The 23,387-nt window shown below is 45.0% G+C and overlaps 1 protein-coding gene across 1 annotated transcript in view; it reads left to right on the top strand.

The window, feature by feature from the left end:
- The window catches only part of LOC115464570 (vomeronasal type-2 receptor 26-like), a 33,719-nt gene that overhangs the window by 4,691 nt on the left and 5,641 nt on the right, over positions 1 to 23,387 (top strand). Inside the window, exons 2-5 of the mRNA XM_030194934.1 lie at positions 7,977 to 8,268; positions 18,355 to 19,149; positions 21,614 to 21,841; positions 22,673 to 22,799. Coding sequence (XP_030050794.1) covers positions 7,977 to 8,268; positions 18,355 to 19,149; positions 21,614 to 21,841; positions 22,673 to 22,799 — 1,442 coding nt within the window. The remainder of the gene's footprint in view (positions 1 to 7,976; positions 8,269 to 18,354; positions 19,150 to 21,613; positions 21,842 to 22,672; positions 22,800 to 23,387) is intronic.

The raw sequence follows: 23,387 nt of genomic DNA, 5'->3' as shown, positions 1-23,387 counted from the left end.
TGGACGAGTGTGGAGAGATACTGGGGAGCAGCAGAGTGAGTACATTTATAGGTTAGTAGAAGAAGTTTGAACAGGATGCGAAAACGGATAGGGAGCCAGTGAAGGGTCTTGAGGAGAGGGGTAGTATGAGTAAAGCGACCCTGGCGGAAGATGAGACGGGCAGCAGAGTTTTGAGCCGACTGGAGAGGGGAGAGGTGACTAAGTGGGAGGCCAGCAAGAAGCAGATTGCAGTAGTCTAAACGAGAGGTGACAAGGGTGTGGATGAGGGTTTTGGTAGAGTGCTCGGAAAGAAAGGGGCGGATTTTACGGATGTTGTAAAGAAAGAAACGACAGGTCTTGGCAATCTGCTGGATATGAGCAGAGAAGGAGAGAGAAGAGTCAAAGATGACCCCAAGGTTTCGAGCTGAGGAGACAGGGAGAATGAGAGAGCCATCAACAGAAATAGAAAACGGGGGGAGTGGGGAGGTGGGTTTGGGGGGGAAAATGAGAAGCTCGGTTTTGGTCATATTTAATTTCAGGTGGCGTTGAGACATCCAGACAGCAATGTCAGACAAGCACGCTGAAACTTTGGTTTGGATGCAAGGTGAGATATCAGGGGTAGAAAGGTAGATTTGGGAGTCATCAGCATAGAGATGGTAGGAAAAGCCATGGGATGAGATTAATGAACCAAGGGAAGAAGTGTAGATAGAAAAGAGGAGGGGACCGAGAACAGAACCCTGAGGTACGCCGACAGGCAGAGGGATAGAAGTAGAAGAGGATCCACCAGAGTGAACACTAAAGGTGCAGAGGGAGAGGTAGGAAGAGAACCAGGAAAGGACAGAGCCCTGGAATCCAAGTGAGGACAGGGTATCGAGAAGTATGCTGTGATCGACAGTGTCAAAAGCAGCGGAAAGATCAAGCTTGAATTATCTGCAGCAGGGCCCATTTTATTCCTATGGGCCCTGCTGCAGATAACTCGAGCTAAGCTTTAGTAAAAGAACCCCTAAATTAGGTGTAGATCCCACCTTGTTCTATAACTACATGCATAACTGAAAGGAACGACTCTGATCTGCCCATGACCCTCTAATTTCTATGCCTCATTTTCTGACTCATGCTGATATGGGAAATACGGGGATCCCCTATCAGACTTTAGTCCTGCAACTGTGGTGAAAGGTAAAATATTGCAAAACACTATGTCCTTTGTGATAAGGAAGAGGCTATCCTACCCTGGTTAGGCCCCTAGAGGGTGCTGTTCCCCTAAAATGTCCAGGGAGAAGAGCTGGGTGAGTCACTAAAGGGAGCCAGTAAGGGGTGTATAGCAGGAGGTCGCTAGGACCGAGGAGAGTCCTGGGGATAGAAACAGGTGCAGCAGGTTATGGGCTGGGTCCTGTTTGGTCATTAACCACTTAATACCCCACCTGAGTGTGAGGGAGAGAGGAGAGCTAGCCGCTGCAGAAGAGAGCTGGTAGCTGATGCATGAAGATCCCCATGAGAAGTACTGGCTGAGCCCTTTGGACTGGTGGTGAACTGTGTGCAAAGCAAGGAAGCTGGCTGGGGTAAGAAGGCCCTAGAGTGTCAGGTATAAGAACTGTATGTTACAAGGAAGGACTGTGTGTCCAGGTGCTTAAGCTGGAAGATTGAACTGAGTAGGAAGAAATGTTTAAGCTGGAAGAACTGTTTAAGCTTCTAAAAGTGTTTTAAGCTGGAAGAGGTGTGCCCCAGGAAGCGGGAATAAAAGATTTGTATGAGAAAATCCTGTTGATGAGACCTGACTATGTTTGCCTTTTGAGAACCAGGTCACCCCGAGTAGAAAGGGGTAGTAGAGTAATTTGCATAAAATCTGCACACTAAGAACCAGCTCACCCTGAGTGAAAGAGGGACCTGGGATCCTGAGGTGGGAGCTTCATCTTCACAGTAGCCTCATCTTCACACCTTAGCATTTAAGGTTGGCCCATAAACATTGCAAAATCAATTCCATATCATCATGCTGATCAATCCATAGACTGGTGGGTTGTGTCCCTCTACCAGCAAGTGCAGATAGAGAGCAATCCTTTTGCCTCCCTATATGTGGTCATGTGCTGCCAGAAACTCCTCAGTATGTTCTCTATCTCAGCAGGTGGTGGTCACACACAGCAGCAGCTCTGGCTACGTCTCCAAGCCTAATTTTTAGGTTTTGTTGAGTACCTGGGGTTGAGGGCTCTTCTTGAGCAAGTGCAAACCTGGTGGCGCCAGGTCCCTCCTTTTCTCCCCCCTCCTGCTGGCTCCGTTAAAAAAAAAAAAAAATTTGGGACGTCCTTAAAGGCGTTTATTTCAACGTTTATTTAAACGTTTATTGCAGCTACTCACTGGGACACCAGGTCGTTACAGCTCGGAGTGAGAAGCAGGTAATTTTTACCTTTTTATAGCGGGCAGGGGGTTCCCCGATCGATCTCCACGTGGCCTATGGCGTCGGAGGGCAAGGGCGCGAAGAATCGCTCCCCGGACCGCGTGTGCACTTCTAGCGGGGATGCGGGGGTCTTAAAGTCTGATTCGCCCTTGTTGGGTGTCAGTTCGGAGGCCGGTCAGTGTCCCGGGTCTTCCTCCGGTGCGGCGGTTTTTCCCGCCATAAACGCCCATCCCCCGCTGCTCACCTCCGCCATCTTGGCCGGCCACTCTGCTCAGACGGCTTCTTCTTGGGCCGCCCTTGAGCTGGGAGACGTTAATGCCATGGCCGCCCTTGATTTGGGCGACGGCAAAAAAGCGGCTAAAGTTAAGCGCCCGTTCTTCCCGCGCGGCTCCTTCGCAGAGTGTCGCGCCGGACGCCATCTTGGATGCGCAGCATGTTCCTCCCCCGCTCTTGCGAGTGCCGGTTGAGGGTGCGTCTAGGGCTGTGGCCCAGGCTGCTGAAGTGCACAGTCTGGGGGGTTTCTCCCCCGAGTTTATTTTGCTGCTGCATCAGGCCTTCCTTATGCAAAACGCTGCCCCTTCTCCCTTGTCCGATAAAGGGGTTGAGGCCCCCGGAAGTAAACGCCCTCGGGTGGATTCCCATGCCTTAGAGGACTCTGTTTCCTCTGATGTAGATGAGGGCAGCGTATCTGAGTTCTCCCAACGGTCCTTTGGGGATTCCTTGGAGGAGACGGATTCCCGCTCGGATGGAGCGGATGACCCCTCTGCAGCGCGGATCTTTCGCTCAGAGGATTTGCCCAACCTGTTAGTGCAGGCCATGAGCATTTTGAAGATTTCCTCTCCAGAGGACGTCTCTCCCTCAGCCCCTGTTGGCTCCGCCATTATGCTGGGGACGAAGCGCCCGCCTATAACCTTTCACGTGCATGATGCCATGCACACCTTAATTTCGGCTCAATGGGATGTCCCAGAAGCGAGCCTCAAAGTGGCTAGGGCTATGTCCCGCCTCTATCCTTTGCCTGAAAGTGAACGGGAGGCCTTTCTTTGGCCTACCGTGGATTCTTTAATCACTGCGGTGACTCAGAAAACGGCGTTGCCGGTGGAAGGTGGCACGGCCCTAAAGGACGCCCAAGACAGAAGATTGGAGGCGGCCTTAAGGTCGTCCTTCGAGGCAGCTGCCTTAAGTTTGCAGGCCTCAGTTTGCGGCTCCTATGTGGCCAGGACATGCCTGACGATTGTGCAGCGGGCTTCCCCCTCGGATCCTTCCTTGAGGGCTGATTGGCCGGCCCTGGAATCGGGCTTGGCTTATTTGGCAGACTTACTGTATGATGTCTTGAGAGCCTCGGCTAAAGGTATGGCTCAGACAGTCTCTGCGCGGCGGTGGCTTTGGCTGAAACATTGGTCTGCTGACCACGCCTCTAAGTCCCGCCTGGCTAAGTTGCCTTTTAAAGGCAAGCTGCTCTTTGGGGTCAAGCTGGACAAAATTGTGACCGATCTCGGCACGTCTAAGGGCAAGAGGTTACCAGAGGTCAGGGCTCGGGCCAGTGCTCGCCCCGGTATCTCCAGAGGACGGTTTCAGGAAGCCCGTCGGTACCGCCCGGGCAAGTCGGGCTCCTCTGCCCCCTCTTCCTTCAAGAGGAACTTCTCCCCCAAGCAGCATTCCTTTCGCAGAGACCGCCGTCCCGGAGGTGCACCCTCCGGTCCTCCCCCAGGGTCTCGTACCCAATGACGGGGTCCTGGTCCATGGCCCAGTGCAGATTGGAGGACGCCTGTCCTCGTTTCTGGGCGAGTGGACCAGGGTAACTTCAGACGCTTGGGTGCTGGAAGTCATCAGAGACGGCTACAAGCTAGAGTTCTGCCGACCCTTAAGAGACGGGTTTGTACTCTCTCCCTGCAAGTCTCCGGTCAAAGCTGTGGCAGTGCAGCAGACCTTGGACAATCTGATCCGCCTGGGTGCGGTCGTTCCGGTGCCAGAAAAGCAGCTTGGCAAGGGACGTTACTCCATTTACTTTGTGGTACCAAAGAAAGGAGGTTCTGTCCGGCCTATCCTCGACCTCAAAGGGGTCAATCGGGCCTTGAAAGTGCGGCACTTTCGCATGGAGACTCTCCGCTCTGTTATAGCGGCAGTGAAGGCAGGGGAGTTCCTGGCATCCTTGGACATCAAGGAAGCGTACTTGCATATTCCCATCTGGCCTCCTCATCAACGCTTTCTGCGTTTTGCAGTCCTGGGCCGACACTTCCAGTTCAGAGCCCTCCCGTTCGGGTTGGCTACTGCTCCGCGGACCTTCTCCAAAGTAATGGTGGTCATCGCGGCCTTCCTGCGAAAGGAAGGAGTACAAGTCCATCCTTATCTGGACGACTGGTTGATCCGAGCCCCCTCTTATGCAGAGTGCGGCAAAGCTGTGGACCGGGTGATTGCTCTTTTGAGCTCCCTGGGGTGGATCATCAACTGGGAGAAAAGCCAGCTGCGCCCAACTCAGTCCCTGGAGTATCTGGGAGTTCGATTCGACACCCAAGTGGGCAGAGTGTTCCTGCCGGACAATCGGATTGTCAAACTTCAGGCTCAGGTGGACCAGTTCCTAGTAGCCTCTCCGCTTCGGGCTTGGGACTATGTGCAGCTGTTGGGCTCTATGACGGCCACGATGGAAGTAGTGCCCTGGGCCAGGGCTCATATGAGACCACTACAACACTCTCTGCTGCAGCGCTGGACTCCGGTGTCGGAGGATTATGCTGTGCGCCTTCCCTTGGACCCAGCAGTGCGCAAGGCGCTGAGCTGGTGGCTGAAGACAGACAAGTTGTCTGCAGGGATGCCTCTTGTGACCCCGGAGTGGATTGTCGTCACGACGGACGCCTCTTTGACGGGCTGGGGAGCCCACTGCATGGGAAGGACAGCGCAGGGGCTCTGGTCTCCTGCAGAGGCAAAGTGGTCTATCAACCTCCTGGAACTCAGAGCCATTCGGTTGGCGCTTTTGGAGTTCCTCCCGGTACTGGCGTTGAAGCCAGTACGGGTCCTGTTGGACAATGCCACGGCTGTGGCCTATGTTAACCGCCAGGGAGGTACCAAGAGCGCCCCTCTAGCCAAGGAAGCCATGAATCTATGCCAGTGGGCGGAAGCGAACCTGGAACAGCTGTCAGCGGCCCACATTGCCGGAGTCATGAATGTCAAGGCGGACTTTCTCAGTCGCCATACCTTGGATCCCGGAGAGTGGCAGTTATCGGCTCAGGCGTTCTTGGACATCACGAAGCGCTGGGGCCAGCCGAGCCTAGATCTGATGGCGTCATCGGCCAATTGCCAAGTGCCGCGCTTTTTCAGCAGAGGACGGGACCCTCGATCTCTGGGAGTAGATGCTCTTCTCCAACAGTGGCCGACACAGGAGCTTCTTTATGTGTTCCCGCCCTGGCCCATGTTGGGCAGGGTACTAGACCGGGTGGCAAAGCATCCGGGCCGAATAATCCTGGTGGGTCCGGACTGGCCCAGACGTCTCTGGTATGCGGACTTGATCAGGCTCTCAGTGGACGACCCTCTGTGGCTGCCAGTGGAGCAGGGCCTGTTGCATCAGGGTCCCGTGGTGATGGAGGATCCCTCCCCCTTTGGTCTTATGGCCTGGCTATTGAGCGGCAGCGTCTGAGGAAGAAGGGCTTCTCAGACAAGGTCATCGCCACTATGCTGAGAGCGAGGAAGCGCTCTACTTCTACTGCTTACGCCAGGGTTTGGCGTACCTTTGCAGCGTGGTGTGAAGCAGGCTCACTTTCTCCCTTCACTGCTCCAATTTCTTCAGTGCTGGCGTTCCTGCAAGAAGGTCTGGAGAAAGGCCTGTCGCTCAGTTCCCTTAAAGTCCAGGTAGCGGCTCTGGCTTGCTTCAGGGGCCGCCTGAAGGGTGCTTCCCTGGCTTCGCAGCCAGATGTGGTACGTTTTCTCAAGGGAGTTAATCACCTGCGCCCTCCTCTGCACTCAGTGGTGCCTGCGTAGAATCTCAACCTGGTGCTAAGAGCCTTGCAGAAGCCGCCTTTTGAACCCTTGTCGAGGGCATCTCTGAAAGACCTGACGTTGAAAGCAGTCTTTTTGGTGGCTATCACTTCAGCCAGAAGAGTTTCCGAGCTCCAGGCACTCTCATGTCGAGAGCCTTTTCTGCAGTTCACTGAGGCAGGAGTGACTATTCGCACAGTGCCTTCCTTCCTGCCCAAGATTGTTTCTCGCTTCCATGTGAATCAGCAGCTCTGTCTCCCTTCCTTTCATAGGGAGGACTACCCAGAGGAATACTCTGCTCTCAAATATCTGGATGTGAGACGAGTCATCATCAGATACTTGGAAGTGACCAATGATTTCCAGAAATCGGATCATCTGTTTGTCCTGTTTGCAGGTCTTCGTAAGGGTCTGCAGGCTGCTAAGCCTACAGTGGCAAGATGGGTCAAGGAAGCCATTGCAGTGGCTTATGTGGCCGCGGGGAAGGTGCCGCCTATCCAGCTGAAGGCTCATTCCACTAGAGCTCAGGCGGCCTCGATGGCAGAGGCCGGGTCCGTCTCCTTGGAAGAGATTTGCAAGGCGGCAACTTGGGCATCGGCCCATACCTTCTCCAGGCATTACCGCTTGACTGTGGCTGCTCAGGCGGAGGCCCGGTTTGGAGCTTCAGTGTTGCGGTCAGGGATTTCAATGTCCCGCCCTGGGTGAGTACTGCTTCGGTACATCCCACCAGTCTATGGATTGATCAGCATGATGATATGGAAGGTAAAATTATGTATCACACCTGATAATTTTCTTTCCATTAATCATAGCTGATCAATCCATAGCCCCTCCCAGATATCTGTACTGTTTATATTCTGGTTGCATTTCAGGTTCAAGTTTAGTCTTCAGTTCCTGTTCAGGAGGACTTCGTGTTCAAGTTTTTTCAATTGGATTCTTCAAGAGTTGAGATGAGTTTGTGTTACAGTGAGCTGCTGCATTCCTCTCCCCTCCGTTTTTCGGGGCTGGATTGAGACATAAATTCTGCCGGCGCTCCCTCCCGCTTCGTGCGGCTGTAGGGCAGCTTTGTACCCCTCCCGCTTCGGCGGTGTTAGGGTCAGTCAGCTCCTCCCGCGGTTGCGGTTGCAGGATAAGCCAGATCCCCCCGCATCGGCGGGGTGGTGTCCCTCCCCCGCTCCGCGGGGATGAGCTGGACGGATTCCCCTCCCCCACTTGTGTGGGGATGAGCTGGGTTAATTCCCCTCCCCCGTTTCGGCGGTGGTGAGCTGGGCAGAGTGTCCCTTTGTGGGTGTAATTCTCTAAGTGCTGAGTCCTGCGAATGGAGCTTGGATATCGACATACTGAGGAGTTTCCGGCAGCACATGACCACATATAGGGAGGCAAAAGGATTGCTCTCTATCTCCACCTGCTGGTAGATGGACACAACCCACCAGTCTATGGATTGATCAGCTATGATTAACGGAAAGAAAATTATCAGGTATGATACATAATTTTACCTTAAAAGTGTTGAAATGTACTTGTTGATGGAAAGACAGATGTCTTTATTGGATGGAAACAGGAAGATTTAGTTCAATTTTTCCATAATTCTCCATACTTCTGTATATTTCATTTTGGTGCTAACATTACATTGTTTGATATGTGACTGTCATTGTAGTTTTTTCCCAGAAACTTTCTATAATTTCCTGGCCTTTATTTCTGCGGTGGTGGAGGTTAACAATAGCCCAGAGCTCTTAACCAACTACACACTGGGATACCACCTATTTGAGCCATACAACAATCCACTCATAATGCTTAGGGCTGCCATGAATATATTTGCAGGAAAAGTGAGCTGGATCCCTAATTACAGCTGTGAAACATCTGGCACCCTGGCTGCTATTATTGAAGGTCTCCCGGCTGAGGAATCAATTCTGATGTCCAATGTGTTCAGGATATACCATTATGCACAAGTAAGAAGATGTTTCAATTTTTCTTTACACTCTACTAATCTCTATACTGACAAAAATCATACAAATAAATGAAAATTTGATCATATTTCCTGTTACTTCAATACAAAGAGAACAAAGGACATATTGTTCATATTTCCTATGCAATTTAAAACAACATGGGAATGTTCCTAGGGGGCGTCATCCTAAATCAAAATGCATCCAAGAGGCTGCTGCTACGGGGGAGCAACCCAGAGGCGTGCTGCAATTGTGTAATATAGGTGGTTGCTGCCACAGGGGAGCATAAAAACAGCCATACTAGGTTAGACCAATGATCCATCTAGCCCAGTATCCTGCTTCCAGCAGTGGCCAAGCCAGGTCACAAGTACCTGACAGAAACACAATTAGTAGCACCATTTCATGCAACTAATCCCAGGGCAAGCACTGGCTTTCCCCATGTCCACCTCAATAGCAGGCTATGGACTTTTCCTCCAGGAACTTGTCCAAACCTTTTTTAAACCCAGTTACACTAACCGCCGTTAGAGTACTGCGATTATATAATATAGGTAGTTGCTGCCACAGGGGAGGAACCCAGAGGAGTGCTGCAGTTTCAGCTGGCACAGTGATTGCATTAATTGAAGCACTGGCATATCAATCTGTATATTCAGTGTTATTTGTATAGGAAGCAGCATTGAATATACATGTAAAGTGCTCACCGTGCTGGCACAGTTTGTTTACTGTAGGTCCATAATTCGTCAGTCCCAGAGCCGCCGAGAGGGGGAGACAGGGGGGACAAAAGTCCCCGGGCCCCGGCCTCCGGGGAGGGGGGCCCGGCACCACCGCAGTCCGGCCCGCCCTCGCTCCCGGAACTGATTTTAAATGCCGTCGCTCCCAGGCCGGAACTGATTTTAAAGTGCCTCCCTCACCTTCGCAGCAAGCAGCGGCAGGCCACTCCTTCCTTCTGTGTCCCGCCCTCGCCTGATGTAATGTCCACGAGGGCGGGGCATGGAAAGAAGGCGAGGTCTGCCGCTGCTTGCTGCGAAGGTGAGGAAGGCGCAAGGTTAGTGCACAGGGCCCGGGGGTGGAGAGAGGTCCCGGCCAGGTAGCGGGTGGAGGGGGGTGGGCCCGGGGGCGGTCTTATCCCGGGCCCGTCCCAGTCTCTCAGCGACCCTGGACAGTCCTAAGCCAAACATCTAAGATATCTGGATAACGATTGAATTACGTCTAAGGAGAATCCACAACAAGTGGAGAACTCAATAGATCCCACGAGGCGTGAAACGAAAAATGAAAAATAAAAAGGTGGGAAAAGAAGCCAGGCTATCCAAAGAATGGAACCAAATGATCTTTACTTAAAACAAAGTTTAATAATCTTCAAACAAATAAAAATATAACAATAACACATTAAAAATGACTCGACACAACGTTGTGTTTCGGCCGAATGGCCTACATCAGGAGTCTATAGACATAAATAAAACAGTAGATAAATAAATTAAGCATATAGAAATAAATATTGACAATATGAAACAAAAATTATACTAAAAGAGGAACATATATAAATTGTCAAATAATGAAAATCTATAAATATAACCCAAAAAATACATGTATATGTACGTATATGCCAAACAATATGTTGAACAAACTTCATAAGGAAAAAACAAATCAAAATATACATACATGGGGATAAGAATAAATAAAAAAACTAACCTTATTTATAAAATTGAAATTAATTATAGCACATCAAAGGAATCTCAAAAATACAGGTGAGAGATACCAAAGATCTACAGATGAGATCTTGAAAATAGTCTGTAGAAGACAAAAAAATTGTTTTAGTGAAAAATATATATAAAAGAGCACAATGTGATTAGCACATCAAGCAATTTAGTTGAGAATAGCCAAAAAATAAAGGTTCATTTGATCTACCTATTTATCCTTTTTCTTACATCACTAGTCCGAGGTAAAAATACAAAATAAAGAGTCATATAATGTACCTATTACCCCTTTCTGCAACACTAGTCACAAGACTAGCTCAAAAACACAAGGTAAGCTACAAATAAAAGACTCGCACTACATATTTATGATAAAAAAACAGCGCTCAAATAAAACACAAATATGATAAAATATGAAAAAACGCTGCAAAATCTAAGGCGCGAGCAGCAGTGTATTGGAAAAAAACCCGGGAGACACATGTCTTGAAAAAGACCATTGTGCAAATGAACTGTCTGTCGCAGTGATTCCAGCAATTATAATAAAAGAAAGATTGAGTTACACGATACTTTAAATAGCCAAAGTGGGGCGCGAGTTCTAGAAACCGCTGATATCAGCTAATGCAAAAAGTAAAACCAGTAAAAACAGATCACTGTGTGACCGTCCGTACGACTTTCATACGGACTTTCATGCGGACTCAAAGGCGCGAGCAGCAATGTATTAAGAGAAGAAACCCGGAGACACGTACCTTAAAAAAGACCGTTTGTGCAAATGGACCGTCTGTCACAGTGATTCCAGCAGTTATAATAAAAGAAAAGTTGAGCTGCACGATACTTTAAATAGACAAAATGGCGCGTAAATTCTAGAGGACGCTGATATCAGCTGATGTCAAAAGTGAAAACAGTAAAGCCAGACCGCTGTGTGATCGTCCGTACGTCTTTACGTCTTCCATACGTAAACTAGGCGGAAATGCGTCATCGCATACCTCAAAGTGTATGTATGTGGAAAAGTGAGGTTAAAGCGCTATCTAGCCGTCCGTGCGTTTAGAATACGTAAAATATGCAATATACGTCATAACGATGCACAAAAGCATTTTTTTTATAATTATATATATGGAGATATGGAGCGGTTAAATAAATTGATCAAATTAAAAATGATCTAATTAAATTGCTGTCAGTATTAAATGAAATGCTGAATGCCATAGAAATGAAGTGGAGATGTTAAAAAATATGTGTTGAACAATATATATTATTTAAAAAAATGTGTTAGACTATATATATTATTTAGAGGGATAATGAGTAGACAAAAATAAATGAAAGGAAATTTTTAAATGAAAAAATACTTAATTTGAGTTAGAAGATATTTCTGAATAATGGATCCCAATTTTAAAAAAACCTAAATTATCCCATGTATGTATAAAGAGATACAAATAAATATCCTAAAAAGTCTCATGTATGAATAATGAATATATCAATCAGAAAATTGAATCTATAGTTAGTATGGTATCAAAACCAATGGTTAAGTATACACAAAACATAATAAAGTATAAATGATATCATATCATACCATGTAAGAATGTTAAATGCATGGGCATGAGAAATCACAGGAAATGTCAGAAACGAAAGAAATTTATAATAAACATACACAAATATACATAGAGCTGTAATGCAATAATAGCAAAAATTTTCCAGATGAAAAATTAAAAAAGACATTACAGCAACTGGATTTAAAGAAGTATTCAAATTACAAAAATGGGCGAAAGTCTATCTCATTGTTCAGGCCATTAGGACTAATAGTATTTAAATCATAAATTAATCTTTGTTCTTCCTGAAGTATAAGTTTATCAAGGTCACCTCCCCTCCATTTACTAGTAAATGTCTTAACACCAGATAGATTCTCTGCTAGAGGGTATCCTCAGAAACATATCGAAGCTGGCTATACCAAAGCTTTAGCCCAGAACCGTGAAGAACTTCTTCTACCCAACCGACAAAAGAATAATCCAGATATTGTTTGTACACTTAAGTACTCTTTTCTGTCTAAGTACATCGCCAAGTCCATACGGAAACACTGGCACATACTGGAGGGTCTTGACTGTTTCAATAACAAAGAATTGGTAATTGCATATTCAAGAAACAGGAATCTAAAAGAATATTTAGTTCCCTCCACTTTGCCAGAAATAAGGGATCCTTTGGATAGCCTCCATTTAGGACACAGAAGGTGTGGACGATGCAGTATATGTGCCCTCTGTATAGAGACTACTTGCTTTATTCATCCCATTACCAACAAACCTTTTGCGTTAAAACATTCTTCAAATTGTAACACTACTCACGTAATTTATATTATTCAATGCCCATGTTCCCTGCTATACGTGGGTAAAACTATTAGATCCATTAAAACACGTATCATTGAACATAGAAGCTGCATATCAAGGAATATTCAATCTGCACCTTTGGTTCAACACTGGCATACAACTAATCACACCATAGCAGATATTAAGTATCTGGTGTTTAAGACATTTACTAGTAAATGGAGGGGAGGTGACCTTGATAAACTTATACTTCAGGAAGAACAAAGATTAATTTATGATTTAAATACTATTAGTCCTAATGGCCTGAACAATGAGATAGACTTTCGCCCATTTTTGTAATTTGAATACTTCTTTAAATCCAGTTGCTGTAATGTCTTTTTTAATTTTTCATCTGGAAAATTTTTGCTATTATTGCATTACAGCTCTATGTATATTTGTGTATGTTTATTATAAATTTCTTTCGTTTCTGACATTTCCTGTGATTTCTCATGCCCATGCATTTAACATTCTTACATGGTATGATATGATATCATTTATACTTTATTATGTTTTGTGTATACTTAACCATTGGTTTTGATACCATACTAACTATAGATTCAATTTTCTGATTGATATATTCATTATTCATACATGAGACTTTTTAGGATATTTATTTGTATCTCTTTATACATACATGGGATAATTTAGGTTTTTTTAAAATTGGGATCCATTATTCAGAAATATCTTCTAACTCAAATTAAGTATTTTTTCATTTAAAAATTTCCTTTCATTTATTTTTGTCTACTCATTATCCCTCTAAATAATATATATAGTCTAACACATTTTTTTAAATAATATATATTGTTCAACACATATTTTTTAACATCTCCACTTCATTTCTATGGCATTCAGCATTTCATTTAATACTGACAGCAATTTAATTAGATCATTTTTAATTTGATCAATTTATTTAACCGCTCCATATCTCCATATATATATAATTATAAAAAAAATGCTTTTGTGCATCGTTATGACGTATATTGCATATTTTACGTATTCTAAACGCACGGACGGCTAGATAGTGCTTTAACCTCACTTTTCCACATACATACACTTTGAGGTATGCGATGACGCATTTCCGCCTAGTTTACGTATGGAAGACGTAAAGACGTACGGACGATCACACAGCGGTCTGGCTTTACTGTTTTCACTTTTGACATCAGCTGATATCAGCGTCCTCTAGAATTTACGCGCCATTTTGTCTATTTAAAGTATCGTGCAGCTCAACTTTTCTTTTATTATAACTGCTGGAATCACTGTGACAGACGGTCCATTTGCACAAACGGTCTTTTTTAAGGTACGTGTCTCCGGGTTTCTTCTCTTAATACATTGCTGCTCGCGCCTTTGAGTCCGCATGAAAGTCCGTATGAAAGTCGTACGGACGGTCACACAGTGATCTGTTTTTACTGGTTTTACTTTTTGCATTAGCTGATATCAGCGGTTTCTAGAACTCGCGCCCCACTTTGGCTATTTAAAGTATCGTGTAACTCAATCTTTCTTTTATTATAATTGCTGGAATCACTGCGACAGACAGTTCATTTGCACAATGGTCTTTTTCAAGACATGTGTCTCCCGGGTTTTTTTCCAATACACTGCTGCTCGCGCCTTAGATTTTGCAGCGTTTTTTCATATTTTATCATATTTGTGTTTTATTTGAGCGCTGTTTTTTTATCATAAATATGTAGTGCGAGTCTTTTATTTGTAGCTTACATTGTGTTTTTGAGCTAGTCTTGTGACTAGTGTTGCAGAAAGGGGTAATAGGTACATTATATGACTCTTTATTTTGTATTTTTACCTCGGACTAGTGATGTAAGAAAAAGGATAAATAGGTAGATCAAATGAACCTTTATTTTTTGGCTATTCTCAACTAAATTGCTTGATGTGCTAATCACATTGTGCTCTTTTATATATATTTTTCACTAAAACAATTTTTTTGTCTTCTACAGACTATTTTCAAGATCTCATCTGTAGATCTTTGGTATCTCTCACCTGTATTTTTGAGATTCCTTTGATGTGCTATAATTAATTTTAATTTTATAAATAAGGTTAGTTTTTTTTATTTATTCTTATCCCCATGTATGTATATTTTGATTTGTTTTTTCCTTATGAAGTTTGTTCAACATATTGTTTGGCATATACGTACATATACATGTATTTTTTGGGTTATATTTATAGATTTTCATTATTTGACAATTTATATATGTTCCTCTTTTAGTATAATGTTTGTTTCATATTGTCAATATTTATTTCTATATGCTTAATTTATTTATCTACTGTTTTATTTATGTCTATAGACTCCTGATGTAGGCCATTCGGCCGAAACACAACGTTGTGTCGAGTCATTTTTAATGTGTTATTGTTATATTTTTATTTGTTTGAAGATTATTAAACTTTGTTTTAAGTAAAGATCATTTGGTTCCATTCTTTGGATAGCCTGGCTTCTTTTCCCACCTTTTTATTTAACGATTGAATTACACCATGATCCAGAAAGTTTCTAGACCCATCTTGCTGTGTCCCAGCTCCAGCTCTTTTATTATTCCGATAGTATTGAGCCAATCAGTCAGATTTCCTGCCCGATACCATCCATATAGGAGGGCAAATTTCACAAGCATTTTCATACATAAAGAGTGCTTTCCTTGTGGTTCAGAGAAAAGCAACAAAAATGGAACGGGGTTTGCACCAGAAGACATATGAGGAGAGACATGATGACCTGGACATGTATACCCTGAAGGAAAGGAGAGACAAGGAGGGTGATATGATACAGACATTCAAATATTTGAAAGGTATTAATATACAAATAAACCTTTTCCAGAGATCGGAAGGCAGTGGTTGCGGGGGGGAAGCCGACTTCAAAAATGCATGGCATAAACACAAAGGAATCCTGTATGGAAAGAATGGAACCAAATAAGCTTAGTAGTGATTAGACAGTAATTGGGAAGCAAAGCCAGTGCTGGGCAGACTTCTACTGTCTGTGCCCTGATCATGGATGGACAGATTCAGCTTCAGAAGCTGGAGAACAAAGTTGGTGCTGCCCTAAAAATGGCAAGCACATCAAGATCAAGTATGCAGATGTAGTATGACATAATAGTTTATCTTGTTAGGCAGACTGAATGGACTGTACAGGTCATCATCTGCTATGTTACTATAAATACACTTCCTATATAATTTTTTTTGTTACATTTGTACCCCGCGCTTTCCCACTCATGGCAGGCTCAATGCGGCTTACATATTGTATACAGGTACTTATTTGTACCTGGGGCAATGGAGGGTTAAGTGACTTGCCCAGAGTCAAAAGGAGCTGCCTGTGCCTGAAGTGGGAATCGACCTCAGTTCCCCAGGACCAAAGTCCACCACCCTAACCACTAGGCCACTTTTCCACCTCCAACGTTCTGAAGCTAACTCCCAAGGGTTCATAGGCGGTTCATGCTGGCTGTAAGCATCTGTCTCACTGTCCCGCCCTCGCGTCCAAACGTAATGAAGTCGAGGGCGGAACACTGAGAGGGAAGGGGATGCAGCATAGTTGACAGTCACTCCCGAGTCGCCGCTGGACACGCTGCTCTCTCCCTCGCCCCTCCCAAGTGGCGGCTGCACCCCGTCCCCCGGCCACAGTCCTCCTCACCCACCCTGCTCCATGATGGACACTACCCACAGCCGCATGCAAGCCGTCCCGCCGACCTCCCTCTGCTCTCCAAGTTCGGTCCCTCACCCTCCCCCTCCTCCCCGACAGACTCCCTCCTGAGTCGCCGTTTGACCCCCCACCCTCTCCCATCCTGACTCACCTCGCCGCTGGACCTGGAGGACCCCACCCTCTCCTTCCGCTCGCTCCCGAGTCGCCACTGGAGCCGCTGCTCTCCCTCCCCCCTCTTGAGTCACTGCAGGACCCCGTCCACTAACCAGAGCCCACCTCACCCACCCTCCTCCCCGATGGACACTCCCCCTCTCGAGTCAGCGCTGGACCCCGTCCCCCGCCCAGAGCCCCCCTCACCCAACCTCCTCCCCAATGGAAACTCGCCGCAGCCGAACGCTCCCTGTCCTGCCACCCTCCCTCTCAGCTCTAAGACCCCTCCCTCCCAGATCCAGGGTCCCCCTCCCTCCCAGTTCCAGGGCCGTCGTCCCTCCCTTCCTCCATCCAGTTCCAGGACCCCTCCCTCCGATGTTTAAAAGTCATCTTCACTTACCAAGTCTGGGTTACGGCGGCGGGCAGCAGTGGTAAAATGCATTCAGGCTCGACCCTTCTCTCTCTTTCTCAGCTGTGGTCCCACCCTTGCGGAAACAGGAAATGAGGGCGGGACCACAGCTGAGAAAGAGAGAGAAGGCCTGAGCCTGCACGCATTCCCCCCTGGAACTGGGAGGAAGGGAGGGAGGGGAGGGGGTACCCTGAAACTCGGAGGGAGGGAGGTAGGGGAACCTGGAACTCGGAGGGAGGGTGGGGACGACCCTGGAACTCGGAGGGAGGGTGACCCTGGAACTTGGAGGGAGGGAGGGAGGGGGGACGACCCTGGAACTCGGAGGGAGGGGACGCCCCTGGAACTCGGAGGGAGGGAGGGGGAGACAGCCCTGGAACTCAGAGGGAGGGGGGAATGACCCTGGAACTCAGAGGGAGGGAGGGCGACCCTGGAACTTGGAGGGAGGGGGGATGACCCTGGAACTGGGAGGGGGACGACCCTGGAACTGGGAGGGAGGGAGGGGGACGACCCTGCAATTCTGAGGGAGGGAGGGGGCGCCCCTGGCACACACTCTCAATCTCACACACACACTCTCTCACAGACACACTCGCACCCAGTCTCACTCTCACTCTGTCACACACACACACACTCGCACATTCACTCTCTCTCTCTCACATAGTCACTCTCACACACACTCCCTCAAACATACACACTCCGAGGAATCCTTGCTAGCGCCCGTTTCATTTGTGTCAGAAACGGGCCTTTTTTACTAGTATATTATATTGCCTACATGATACCTGGGTAAACATTCATGTACGACCTGTAAGCGTACAAATTTACCCAGACTAAGCAGAGACTTCGGGTATGATGCTGTGGAAGAGTTTTCACTTATGCACATACATTTTAAAGTTTGAGAACAACCCTGAAAATTGTATATGCCAGAAATCAAGTGTAAATCTAAGTGCATAGGGGCAGATGTTGAGCTGCACATACGACTGAATTTAGGCTAAACTGGCACTATCTGGTAAAAGTTTAACATTGCTCCAACCTTAATTCTTACCCTGTCTCAAGTTAATTGCTTAGCTTTTGCCCAGATAAAAATTGGTCTGTGTGGTTTTGTCCAAATACCCCCAGAAGTCACCCACACAAATAAGAACATAAGAATAGCCATACTAGAGCAGACTGATGGTCCATCTAGCCCAGTATCCTGCTTCCAACAGTGGCCAATCCAGGTCACAAGTACCTGGCCGAATCCCAAAGAGCAGCAAAATTCCATCCTACAGATCCAAGCAGTGGCTTTCCCCGTGTCTATCTTAATAGCAGATTATGGACTTTTCCTCCAGGAACTCGTCCAAACCTTTCTTAAACCCAGATACACTAACCACATCTTCCGGCAACAAGTTATTTGTTGAATGAAAAAATATTCCCTCCTCTGCGTTTTAAAAGTAGTCCCATGTAACTTCATTTAGTGCCCCCCCTAATCTTAGTACTTTTTGAAGGAATGTTTGGAACTTCAGTCCTGAAGTTTTCCTGGACTAATATTCAAAGTGGAAGCAGCTGTATTTTGAAAATCTGGCCATGTCCACACAGATAAAACTACGCACACACTATTTATATACGCATGTGAGTTATAAAATGACCTCCACTCAAGCTGTCATATGACAATGTATGTGTGTGTGTATGTGCCTGTGTAAAGGAAATCTCAGTTGCAAAACAGTAGCTAGCATAAAATTTTAAATTCTCTAATTTTCCACAAACAAGTTTTTCATCTACAAAGGATTTACACTGTTTCAACCCCCCCCCCCCAAAAAAAAAAAAAACTATTCAAAACTTATCTATAGTTTAATATGCAATTTCTCAATGAAATAAAAAAAAAATAATTTTTCTCAACAGATCAGTTATAATTCTGAGAATCCTTTTACGAATGATGCTGTTAAGTTTCCTTATTTCTACCGGACTATGCCCAGAATTCTGCACCTGTGTGCTGGGATTGTCAGATTACTAAAGCATTTTGGCTGGACCTGGGTCGGAATCATTGTGCCTGATGATGACAGCAGCATAAGGTCTGTAGAGATCCTGAGAGAAGGGATTGAGCAGAATGGTGGCTGCATTGCATTTCAAGAAACGTATAGTCATACCAATGTCATTGAACAAAAGAAGTTGCATCAAATTAATGAGACTATCCATGCGCCATCACCCAATGTGATCATTATCTATTGTAATAGTGAGTACACATGGAATCTATTTGGGGACATACCCATTCATCAGATACCTGGCAAGGTCTGGATCACAGCATTTGAACGGGAATATTCCTCAACCTATCCACTGGGCATTGATATGAAAAATAACACCTTGGTATTCACAGTGGTAAAGAACAGTATTCCAAGTTTTTTTAAATTTGTCCGTGAGGTGAATCCTGATTGGTTTCCAAGTAGCTATATCATGCCTTCATGGTGGAGGAGCTTGTGTGACAGCCGGTGCCCTGAAAGCATCAGAAGAACCTGCAACACTAATAAAACATTTTCTAACTTCTTGCACTGTGACGCCAAACATTTGGGAAGCAGCTACAGTATTTATAATGCTGTGTATGCCTTGGCATATGGACTGCACAACATGCTCATGTCTGGTTCTGGAAACACCTTGTGGAGCGCAGACCATTGGAGATTTTCAGATTATTTACCATGGAAGGTAACATTGGGCCTTTCTCTCAATTGAAAGGGAGTTCTGGAACGAGAGAGTCATAGGGTAAGATTGCAAGAAAGGGAGTAGAATTAGGAGTAATCTGAAGAAATATTATTTTGCAGAAAGGGTGGTGGATGCGTGAAGCAAACTCTCAGTGGAAGTGGTGGAGACAAAGAGGGTATCCAAATTCAAAAAAGCGTGGGACAACCAGAGGATCTCTCAGGGTGAGGAAGGGACTGTAGAGTTTAGCAGTTGATGTAGATGGACAAAGCGGATAGGCTGTATGATCTCTATCTGTCGTCATTTTTAATAGATTTATATTATTATACGATGGAGAGTGGTATACAATGGCACACTGTGAAAGAGAAAGCTTAAAGGGTGGAAAGAGCAAGTCTGAGTGGAGTCTACTCTGAATACTCATACAGATTTATTTATTTATTTAAAAATTGACAGTATATTCCGCTCAATCTATGATTCTTGGCGAATCACAAATGGTGCACATGCCCTTAAGTGGGTCTTTTCCTTGTGCTAAGGCCATTTTTACCACGGAGGTAAAATGGCTGAAAATTGGGTTCATATGTAGTATCACATCATACCTTATACTATGAGTTTATATTGTTGGGCAGACTGGATGGACTGTACAGTTCTTTATCTGCCGTCATCTAAAATGTCCAAAAAGTGCCATTAAGCCCAATTTGGGCGTATTTTTTCTCCAAACATCCAAAACCTACTATGCAGACGTTTATCAATGTAATTCGTCTGCAGTGCACCCAAATCACAAGAGGGTGTGTCGGGGGCATTTTGAAGGCGGGATTAGGGCACGCCTAACACGTGGACATTTTATGTGTTGGTCTAGACCTGTTTTCAGAACAAATAAGGCTCAAAAAGGTACCCTAAGTGACCAGATGACCACTGGAGGGAATCAGGGATGAGCCCCCAATACTCCTCCAGTGGACACTGACCCCCTTCCACCCCCATAAAATGTGTATAAAAATATGACTCACCAGCCTCTTTGACAGCTTCAGATGTTAAAGTCAGGTCTATTAGAGCAGCATGCAGGACCCTGGAGTAGTGTGTAGTGGTCAGTGCAATGCACTATGGAGGGGGGACTCAGGTCCCTGTCTCCTTCTACCTGTCACACTTGTAGTGGAATCTGTGACCCCTCCCAAAGTCAACAAAACCCTACTGTACTCACTATAGGTGTCCCCTTCACCCATAAGGGCTATTGTAGTGGTGTACAGTGGGGACAGTGTGTTTTGTGTGGGTTTTGAATGGCTCAGGGGTCAAGATAAGGGCACCTGAGAGCATTTATATGAAGTCCACAGCAGTGCCCCCTAGGGTGCTCCGTTGCACTTCTGGGATGTCTGGGGGACCGGTCTACTAAAAATGCTGGCTTCACTTACATCCCAATGGCATGAATCTCTACATTTTGCGCTTATTTGTTTTGGTTTTTTTCAAATTTGGACCAAAAAACAAAACGCCCAAAGCACAAAAACTTGTTCGAAACAGTATTTTTGAAAAAAAAGATAGACGTTTTTCTTTTTTTGAAAATGATTTCTTTCCTATTCAGATTGTGGACATTTTGTGCAAAATGTTCAAAGTCAGACTTAGAGGTCACATTAAAAATACTTCTCCATGTATTTTCAAATAGCTAGATCTAGCTACTAAGCTCTCGTGATTTGGGAAGGGAAATGGGACTTGATATACTGCCTTTCTGAGGTTTTTGGTTTTTTTTTTTTTTTTGCAACTACATTCAACGCGGTTTACATATATTCAGGTACTTATTTTGTACCAGGGGAAATGGAGGGTTATGTGACTTGCCCAGAGTCACAAGGAGCTGTACTGGGAATTGAACTCAGTTCCACTGCACTAACCACTAGGCTACTCCTCCACTTTTTATCCTTTCTCTGCAATTATCCTTGGGTAATGTTTTGTATACAATTTTCTATATTTGTTTATTTATTAGGATTTATGTACTGCCTTTTTGAATACATTTACCCAAGGCATAACATAGGCAATAGACAATCATGGCAGTAAAGTTATTTCATTTAAGAAAACTCATCATTTCATATTATGCTATTTACACAATACATATTAAAACAACATAATAGACAGAATAGAGAATTAGTGGAGGTTGACTATATCGATAGATAAGATAGAGTAACAGGAGTGAGAGAGAAAATAAGGAGACTAAGGTAAGGAAAAATTGTATGTGAAGTCAGAAAAGGTGCAGGAAAATACCACAGCTAGAGTACGTGTGAATAAGCAAGTCCTGCAGTATATACAACTGCTGTTACTCTTTGTGTGTGTGACTAGCTAGATAGTTACTTCTTTCATTAAAACCATGAGAGAAAAGCCAAACATTTGCCTGCTTTCTGAAGTATAATTTAAAACAAAAAAATTGGGTTGGATTTACACATGTAAATTATCAGTTGGGATCAACATCGAAAATTTTCCCTTCATTTCTCAGCTTCATCGTTACCTAAGGAATGTCCACTTTAAGAATGTTCTGGGTGAGGACATCTTTTTAGATGACAATGGTGGCCTTGCCATTGCATATGATATTCTAAACATCATCTTTCTACCTAATGGGACCCAGAAGTCTGAAATTGTTGGAAGTTATGATCCTCATGCTCCTCCAGGGCAGGAGTTCACCATCAATGAGAGGGCGATCGTGTGGGAGAGTGCTTTCACCCAGGTCAGACTCAACTAATGAAAGAATATGAAGAGAAGATACTGAGCTAAGCAGGTGCCATGTATGATGTTTGCGGCCATAACTTCTGTTCCAGAGGAGTAGGCCTGTGCATTTCAAGATGGCATAGGACAATTAGGCTTTTCTTCCGTTTTCTACTAAAATCTTAGGTGTGCTCTTGGGTTGTTTCTTCATTTCAGTTAACTGTACAGATGTTATTGATAGGGCACTTAGATTATTGCAATGCCATTTATGTTGGATATAATGCAGGTATGCGTCGAAGGGCAATCAAGCCGTTGTGACATCACTGATGAGGTTGGCTCTTATTGGTGGAATGAGACATCACAATATCAGCTCTGTTTACCAGAGACTGAAACTTTTCACACTAAGGGGGAAAGTTAAGATGGGTATTTTACCACTAACTTGCACTATTTATTCAATGAGACCTAGTTATTAATAACTGGGATTAACAGTAAAATAACTCAGTGGTAGCATATACTGATAACGTCCCTCCTTAGCTGGCTAGTTCTGAAATTGTAGTTATATGGTGTTTCTCCTCTTGACTAAAATATCATGGGAATTTCTACTTTTAAACCAGCTAAATATAGCTGTCTACTAAGAACATGCAGCTATAATTTAACTGCCTCAGTGTAAAATTCTCAGCTACTTGGATCCAGCCACATAAGTCCATAACATGATAGCTAACTCTTTTTTGAAATCAAGCCCTATACGGTTAATTTCTGATAGCTAAAAATCAGTACCTAAGTCATTAGAAATGGAACAGAGCCCAATGTTGTGTGATGCTGTCTAAACACTTTTTCCCCCCTCAATCCTCAGACACCTCCACAATCTAGATGCTGCCAGAGTTGCGGTCCAGGCTACAGAAAATTAACCAGCAGGGAAAAGCCCATCTGCTGTTATGACTGTATTCCTTGTCCAGAAGGAGAGATTGCCAACCAAACTGGTGGGTGATATCATGCAATAAGGGGCCTTTTAACTAAGGATGGCAAAACAGCACTACCGCGGTATTTCTGCTCTTGCCGCATGCCGTTTCCTGTGCTAGAAAATAAAAATGATTTTCTAGCGCGGCAAGTGGGGAGTGGGCATTCCCGATGGTAATCAGGCAGCATATGACCATCACCGCACATTGCTCAATTACCATGGATTAGCGTGTGAGCCCTTACCGCCAAGTAAATAGGAGGCGGTAAGGGCTCAGAGAGTAATGGCCGCATGCTAATTGTGGAATTGGTGCATGGCCATTAAGGACGTTTTTCAGCTTTATTTTCAATAAAGATTGTTCAATATCCTCTTTGGACTCACCTCACTTTTTTGTTACACCATTAAAGATGCAAGTTGAAAAAAAAGGCTTTTTACTGCCGTTGTAAAAGTGACCTCAGCGCACAGTAATCTCACATGCCAACACTGCCGCAGGTGACTTTTTACAGCAGCTCTGTAAAAGGACCTCTAAGTGACAGGCCCATGACTAATTGTATTAATTAGAGATTCTGCTCTATTTCAGAAGTATGGATAATCCTTATAGTGAAGCAGATCT

Source organism: Microcaecilia unicolor, chromosome 3 (assembly GCF_901765095.1).
Source record: "Microcaecilia unicolor chromosome 3, aMicUni1.1, whole genome shotgun sequence".
Taxonomy (NCBI): Eukaryota; Metazoa; Chordata; class Amphibia; order Gymnophiona; family Siphonopidae; genus Microcaecilia; species Microcaecilia unicolor.
The sequence above is the reverse complement of the archived record's forward strand: the minus strand, read 5'-3'. Positions and strand labels throughout refer to the sequence as shown.